The following is an 8682-nucleotide window of genomic DNA, read 5'->3' on the forward strand; positions in this document are numbered from 1 at the left end:
TATGCCTATTTTAATAAATTCAATCTCTTAACTAAGTATCAATCTGGCTTTCGACCCTTACATTCTACTGTTACTGCTTTATTAGAAGCTACAAATGATTGGTATACTAACATGGATAGTGGCTTAACTAACCTTGTAGTTTCCTTAGATTTAGCGAAAGCCTTTGATACTGTTTCACATGACATCCTAATTTCTAAACTTAAGCACTATGGGGTTGGTGGAGTAGCATTAGATTTCTTTCGTTCTTACTTAACTGATAGAAGTCAATGCTGTACCATTGAAACCTATACCTCAAATCCAGTAACTGTAACGAGCGGTGTTCCACAGGGCTCGATTTTAGGTCCGTTACTGTTTATAATTTATATTAATGACTTGCCTCATTGTCTCGAAATTAGTCAGCCTCGTCTTTATGCTGATGACACCCTAATTAGTTACGCTTCAAAGTCAACTACTGAACTCTATGATAAAGTGAATTTAGATTTACTGTGTGTCAGTGACTGGCTATTGGCTAATAAGCTGAGTTTGAATGTAGTAAAATCTGAATATATGTTAATTGGATCAAATTTTCAGCTTTCAAATTTGGGAATTTCTTCGCATATCTTGATTAAGGATCAAGAGGTAAAGAGGGTAACCTCTTCAAAACACCTTGGTGTGTATTTAGATCAAAACCTAACTTGGGATGTTCATATTGAAAACTTATGTAAGAAAACTGGCTCTTCCATTAATGGTTTAAAACAAGCCAGAGATTTTGTCCCTCTTGATACCTTAATACTTATGTATAAGGCTCTTATTCAACCGTTATTTGATTACTGTGATCTTGTTTGGAGTAATTTAAACAAAGGCCAAGCAGACCGACTTCAAAATTGCAGAACAGAGCTGCCCGAATCATAACCTTTCAGGGCTATGACATAAGGTCAGCAGACATCTTGCAACAATTGAATTGGGACCGCTTGGCTATAAGACGCGAAAAGCGCCTTTCTCTCATGATGTATGATATTTTGCATGACAATACTCCATCTTATTTACAAGATCTTTTCTCAAAAAGTAAGGATTCAAATGCTTATAAATCTAAATTGAGAAATATCGAAGATAAATTAGAAATTCAAACTATTCCAAGGACTGAATTCCTTAAAAAAAGTTTCTCTTACAGAGGAGCTAAATTATGGAATTCTATTCCTTCACATATCCGAACTTCATCCTCTAGGTTAGTTTTTAATAAGAATTTGTCTAATTGGCAGTCGGATAGTACCTAGTCACTTTATATTTATCATTTATACGCATTTTAATAGCTATATATATAGTTCATATTATTTAATTCATTTTTAAATATATCACATATTATATGTAAATCTCTTTCTTATGAAGTACGACTTTCATGTAAAGAAGTGTATGACACTTATGAAACTATCGTCCTCAAATAAAGGTGCATTCATTCATTCATTCTCTCTCTCTCTCTCTCTCTCTCTCTCTCTCTCTCTCCTCTTTCTCTTTCTCTCTCTCTTTATTTCTTTCTTTCTCTCTCTCTCTCTTTCTTTCTTTCTTTCTTTCTCTCTCTCTTTGTTTCTTTGTTTCTTTGTTTCTTTGTTTCTTTGTTTCTTTGTTTCTTTGTTTCTTTGTTTCTTTGTTTCTTTGTTTCTTTGTTTCTTTGTTTCTTTGTTTGTTTCTTTTATTCATTCAACTCCTAAAGCTGGCAATCCCAGTTTAATCTATATTGAAATAGTAGTGCCTATATCCTTCATTTGTTCCAGCAGGTCTTATTTCGTGAATGAGTTGGTCGGATTGATCCAAGGTGGTCGGTTAAGGCAAATTAATTAGGTCGTATTAGTGAGGTTTTATTTGGCCGGACTTTTAGAACTTCTGTCATACGATTCCGCACTGCATGCCTCTTTATAAACAGCGATCTTAATTGGTATTCTTGTCATGTCGGTCCCTTCTAACACCATCCAGCACTGTTTGAAAAAAAAAATTTTTTTTCCCACGCACGCAGTGAAAATAAGATTTAATCAAAGGTTGACGAGGGTAAGAAATGCACTGACTCATAATTTCATATAATGCGTCTTTCTTTGAGTCGTACATATACTCACGTATCTTCCCATGCACAACTGTTAAACAAAGAAATGATTACCTGAAGAATGACACGTGGTCTGAAATGAGAAAAAAGTGACTGATTATAGGTTTATCGCATTCACGATGTTAGAACTTATTTTAGCTTATTTGAAGCTGTCGATCGTTAACTTTGTTCCTCTGCGTCAGCGAATCTAGTCCCTCAGTCTGAGCTAACAACTGACGTATTAAAGCTAAATTCCACTCTGTGATAGGACCAGGGGAGTAGGCAACGGGGTACAAAATGGCGGCTTCCTAGGATGTATCGCCGTAATTTAAATTTGCTTTTCCTTCGTAAAATACTGGTGGTTCTTTTCAATTTTCGTTTTGTAAAAACAAAACGTAAACGGTTTTGAAATGTTTTTGTTTTTCATTATAATTTATCTATTTTGGTTCGGCGTTTCGGGGGCGCAAACAAGTTGGTGGATTTGCCTTCCTCCCCCCCTCCCTCCCCCCTCTCGCTCTGGCTCGATGTGAGTAACGAAGCGTACAATTAAAAACTGGAATACGACGAGATACTGTATGGATAAACTGGCCTTCACTTGTACATTGACTCTGTGTTCTGCTTTGAAATGATCAAATTAACTCGTTTAAAAGAAAAGAAATCTATAGAAAGAAACTAGAAAATCCAAAGTGCTGGTAATTTCTTCCAACAATCATGTGACCCCAGATAAACACGTGATCTCTTAAGAAAAAATTTATACATTACTTTATTTAAGTCAAAAACAGAATTTAAAATCAAGAACATTTCTGTGCCATTTATATACAGTCAATGTCATTAACGTTGTCCACCAAAAAAAGACATTTATACATTTAGACTAAAAGAAATATCACGTGTTTCCTCGAAGGTTCTGGCATAAAACAACTGCTGAAATACCATTCTCCATCCTAAATCCTCTCTAAATAGTCAGGGGTTATGGATTTTTAATTCACGAGTTGAATTTCACATTTAAAGTTCAGGCTGACGCACACAAGGCAAAGAATACATAATGAAACACGTGATATATCTTTTAGTCTAAATGCGTAAATGTGTAAATGTCTTTTTTCGGTGGACAACGTTAATGACATTGACAGTATCAGAAGATGGAATCATTAGGTTAGCGCTCCCTTTAAAGCATTTTGCTAATGGTATTTTGATATTTTGAGGTTTTGCTAGTAATGATTCTATAATTTGTCTGAAGAAAGGTTTTGCTAGTAATGTTTTTCTAATATGTCTGAAGAAAGATCTTAACGCGGACCATTGACCGTATGTGGTGTATATCATGATCAATATCAAGTGCAGAGCCCTTCAGCAAGGCATTACAGGCCAATAACATGAAAGTAGTAAGATTTTATGATTTATCGTTAGTCTATGTCAACAGAACGTGAGGTAAGGGACGCCCATTCATGCATAATCAGCCTCTCAGAGTTTGCAGAACAGTGAATATGGAGCTGTTTTAGGGACGCTTTTATTACTTATATGGCGTCTTTTCGCTTGCTGATAGTCAATGCACACTAGCTAAGCAGTAGAGTTCGCCCCACAGAATTACTAAGCTAAATTCCAACATCTAGCATGTTTTGATCGTTGTTTCTTGATATTTTGAGGCAATCCTATGTTTACATCAAATAACGAGTGATCCGTACAGGTCAATGCAAAGAATTGTGGGAACATAGAAGCGGAACTACTGAATTCACGAATTCAACTCTTTAACTAGGAGTGTCTTTGTTACGCGTCCAGCAAGAGCAGACGAATCCAAGGTAAATATAGTTATGAAGTTCGAATTTCACAAGGATTTCTCCTTTTCTATTATTCACATTGTTACACCAATAGTTTGTTCAATATATATCAATAAGTTCTAGAGCTAGATTTACACCCGAGTAGTTTGCTTCTTAAAATCGTGTTTCACGCATAGCCGGCAAAAGCCCAAAACACGCTCAAATATTATTGAGTTTCATTGCATTATGTTCCAATATTCTAGTTTTTTTTATGTTTTACTATCGATATAAAGATTCGTGAAGAACTTCCCATTTTATTTTTGTAATAATCAGTGACTCAAGAGAAAATCAAACGAGCGAAGAATTGCAGGAGCCAGAATACAATTGGTGGGCAGTAGAATTAAGAAGTTTATCCTTAGTAAAATCTAGTTCCAAAGCCTGAATTTATATCTACTACATGAGAAAAAAATAGAATAGATTTTTTTATTTTATAACGCTAATTATATAACTAGATAAATAAGTACTTCAAACGTTTAATATTCATTACTCAATTAGTATGATAATAGGTCATTAGTATACTTAAAACGCTGTACAGAAAATAGAGATTGTAATTTACTCTTTGAGAGAGATGAGTTGACCAGACAAACAGTGGTGACGGAATCAACTAAAAAAAATTAAAGGCCTTCCTCTTAAATAATGATATGATTAATCTGGTTGGTCTACCGCCATATTACCTCCAACTTTTGCACAAATAAATTTTACTGGCAGCTTGTTTGCATATGCACGCTCTTCATCGGTTGGCCAGTATTCTCACTCTATTGTACGACTTAATTTCAACCCAACCTAGACCTCGTGATTTAATTTTTACATATTTTTTTTCGTGTGATTAAAATTTTGTCATTCTTTTATATCCCTGAATGTGAGCCAAAGGATCAAAAGCTTGAATTTCAAGAAGAAAAAGAAAGAGAAAATGTGAAGGGAAGAAAAAAAGAAAGAAAGAAAAAAAGAAAGGAAGAAAGAACGGCCGAAGAAAGGAAAGGGAAGGAAAGGAAAGGAAAGGAAAGGAAAGGAAAGGAAAGGAAAGGAAAGGAAAGGAAAGGAAAGGAAAGGAAAGGAAAGGAAAGAAAAGAAAAAAGAAAAGAGTAGATAAAACACAAGATTCTTGTTCAATCTGATTAATGTTAATGCATATGAAACTTACGCTTAACAAAAGGTCAACAAAAGGAAACTGACGCTCACGCCCCCTCCTAAATCACGGTCAAACACGCAATTTTGAACATTTTTTTGTACATTTTGTTGGATATATTCATCTCTTCTAACAATATGAAAAAGGTAGCAACGGAAAACGATAGAATAACATCTCCTTTCAATGTTTTTAGTTTTCTGGATCTCGTAGATTATTTTTTACCCCGGTCAATTTGGAATTTTTGATCATCGGTGAGGTCAATGTTTGTATGGCTTTCCTCGTATTTCAGCACACGTACGTGCACAAAAACCCCTATAAATAGCTCCAAAATCAACCAATCAAAAAGGTAGCAGCTGAATTGATTAGTATATGGAAAAACCCGCATTTTGATGTAAAACAGACCCACATTCGTAAGGATTTTACGCGGTCAAAATGAATTCGAGTGTTATACTTCTTGCCTCTCTCGTACTGATTCTCTTCGCTGCCCCTGCTGTCGAAGCACTTGGAGAGCAATCTTCCGAAGGAGGTTCGAAAGGAGCAGAATTTCCTCATTTTTTCCACGAAATCAATAAGTAAGTAGCGTTGGAATTGATTTCTGGAAATGCGCGGGAATACTATAGTTTTAATTATATGTTTCCTAATTTTACAATTTCAGCTTTCTGATTTATACATTGTCGAAAAAAATACAACGCGATGGTGGAGAAAGCTATGAGTCGGCATTGAAGACTATTGTTGAAAAGGTTCTGGACGAATCGGGTCTTAAAGGGATCACCGTCAACAACAGAATTATCAGTGCGATCAAAACTCAAATTTACAATTTACAAGCAAAAGTTAAAGCAGCACGGTTAAAAGGCGGTGGCAGGTTGGCAAAGAAAATTTTAGACTCGTGGAAAAATGGAAAGACCTATCGGTTCAAAATATATTACAACGAGTTAGATGTTGGAAAACTTAAAGAGGAAAATAGAGAATTAAGGAAAACAAAAAGAAAACTTGAAGAATCATTAGTCCAAGAAAAGGTTAAAAAACTACACGAAGAAAAACTCACGGACGCCTTAAAAAGAACAGAAAAACAAAGGAACTATTATAAGAAGCAATTCAGAGCAATAGCGCTAAAAGTTGCCAGAAAACAAAACAAAGTGAGAGGTCCAGAAAATAATAAAACTTTTAATGAATACTCCCCACAGCAAAGGACAAGAATAAGATCTAGTTTGAAAGAACAATGCAAGACAACACTATCCTTTCTTGGCCTTTATAATTTTATGGCTACGAAAGTTGAAGTTTTTAATCCTGATACCGGAATGTTTGAGACTTTTGAGCTAGCTAACGAACAAGATATAGGTTTTACTAACGCCCCAACAAAAGAATTGACTAGTGATGACATCAATGAACTGAATACCTGGTTATATATCAAAGACAAATTCAATCTTTCCAATGAAGCATGGAATGAACTTGCTCAAAAATCCAAGGAAATTCCATGTCAATATAAAATGGTAAAGAGGATGCAAGCATTAAATGGTCAATGGGAAGTGAGGCCAACCCCTGGTGATGCTGAAGGTATTCAGATTGAATTTGCTAAGAGTTTAGAAGAGCAAATACAAAGGCTACAGAAACAGGGAGAACTGCTGGAAGGAAATACCATACAGGTGAAAATCAGTGGTGATGGGACTAATGTTGGAAGGACTTTAAAAATGAAAACATTACTTATACGATTTTAAACGAAAAAGATATTGCTATGGGAGAGAAAGGTAATTATATACTAGCAGTCATAAAAATACAAGAAGATTATGATAACTTAAGAATATCCCTTTCTGATCTTACGAATGAAATGTCTAAATTAAAAGAAATTACTGTCAATAATATAACATATAACATAGAATATTTTCTGGGTGGGGATTGGAAATTTTTAGCTTTAGTTTGTGGGTTGGGAAAGGCAAACCAAGATCATGCATGCATATGGTGCAAGTGCCCAAGAATGGAAAGGCATGATACTACTAAAACATGGTCAATTAGTGATTCAAAGCAAGGAGCAAGATCCCTTGATGAAATATCTAATCATGCCAAGTCTAAAAAATTTAATTGTAAAGCTGTTCCTCTCTTCCCTTTTATTCCTATTGATCATGTAATTATTGATAACTTACATTTATTCTAAGAATATCAGATAATTTAATTGAGCTACTGATTAGAGAACTCAGAAGGCAGGATGCAGTTGACAAGCTAAAAAAATTTCCAAATGGATTTCAAAGGGATAAGTACAAGCACATGACAGGCTATGAAACCTTTCTAAACAACATTGGAATATCATTTTCATGGAAAATCAACAAAGATACTAAAAAATTAGAATATAGAGATCTAACTGGCCCTGAAAAACTTATTTTATTTCAGCATATTAACTTTTCTACACTTCTTCCATTTTATGACAAATGTAATGATCTTGAAAAACTCTGGATTGATTTCATAGAAATCATAGGGGACCTCAAACTTACATTTTCATCTGAGGAAAGCATTATCAATTTGAAATGCAAAATCAGAAATTTCTTCTCCTTATTTCTCTCTTTGTATCAGGCAAAAGATGTGACACCCTATATGCATGCGCTGTATGCCCATGTTCCTGAGTTCCTATCACTGTACGAGAATCTCGCATATTTTACACAACAAGGGATGGAAAAATTTAATGACACTGCTTCAAAAAATTATTTTAGATCTACCAATCATAGAGGTATTTCTGCTCTGAAACAACTCTTTTTAAAGAAAAACAGAATTCACTTCCTTGAAGCAGAAGGCTGTGAGAGAGTTAAAGCCACATATCAATGTAAAAAACTGCTCAAAAAGCTGCCATAATATTAAGACTTGCACTGAGAAATGTGCAAACTGTGGCTTTCAAACTTGTTGTGCACATCTTGAGAGAGTAAATAATGTATGGACAAAAAAAATGCCTAATTGCACAATAAAATTTTTAATAGGTTATTCACTGGGTATAGGGTATTCACTGTGATGATCAACATTCTAACACAACAGTTAATGTGCTAGATATTTAAACATACCTTGTATCAAAAATGATGTTCTGAATCTTCATTAATATAAATCAAAACATCAATGTAGAGCTATATTGCAATCAAAACAACAGTAAAAAATATTGCTTCTTCAGACTATTATATTGCCTCTAAAAAAATATGTATATATTAAGCATAATCTAATACCAAAATTATTAATTATTGGCAAAGAAATGTATTTTTACTTATTCCATTGTTGTTAATTCTTATCTATAATTATGTAATTATGTTTCATCAAATATTTTTTCTCAAGTCATTTCTAGTATTATGAACTAAATGTACTGTAATTGTAACGATTTCCATCACCACGAACAAATGTAAATACAATAAAATTTCTTTCTTCAATCTCAGACTTCACATATTGATCTCCAATTAACTTATATTCTACTATAGGATTAGATTTGGAAAGCCAGTAGCGAACTGTTCCTTTAATTACAAAGGCAAAGTCTCCATTACCATTAAAAATGCGCTCATCCCACTTTTTACCAAGGAAATTGTCAATGAGTCTGTTGGATGGTAGCCCGTAAATAGTCTTTTGTCTTTCTTTAATACCTCTTACTACTGTGGCAAGTCCTCCTTCAAACACATCTGGCTCAACCCTAAGCTCTATGCGTACAGCTGGATCATCCCTTCGACCAGAAAACAATT

At 34.3% G+C, this 8682-nt stretch overlaps 1 protein-coding gene across 1 annotated transcript; it reads left to right on the top strand.

The window, feature by feature from the left end:
* Positions 1–4847: 4847 nt before the first annotated feature.
* LOC148912281 (uncharacterized) lies at positions 4848–8379 on the top strand. Its single transcript, XM_089028555.1, has 2 exons — positions 4848–5556; positions 5640–8379. Exons 1-2 carry the CDS (start codon positions 5417–5419, stop codon positions 6697–6699), a joined length of 1200 nt encoding a protein of 399 aa, XP_088884681.1. The 5' UTR covers positions 4848–5416; the 3' UTR covers positions 6700–8379.
* Positions 8380–8682: the final 303 nt, after the last annotated feature.

Source organism: Actinia tenebrosa, unplaced genomic scaffold, assembly GCF_029948245.1.
Source record: "Actinia tenebrosa isolate PJP-AT-01 unplaced genomic scaffold, QUT_ActTen_1.0 PGA_scaffold12__29_contigs__length_12842862, whole genome shotgun sequence".
Taxonomy (NCBI): Eukaryota; Metazoa; Cnidaria; class Anthozoa; order Actiniaria; family Actiniidae; genus Actinia; species Actinia tenebrosa.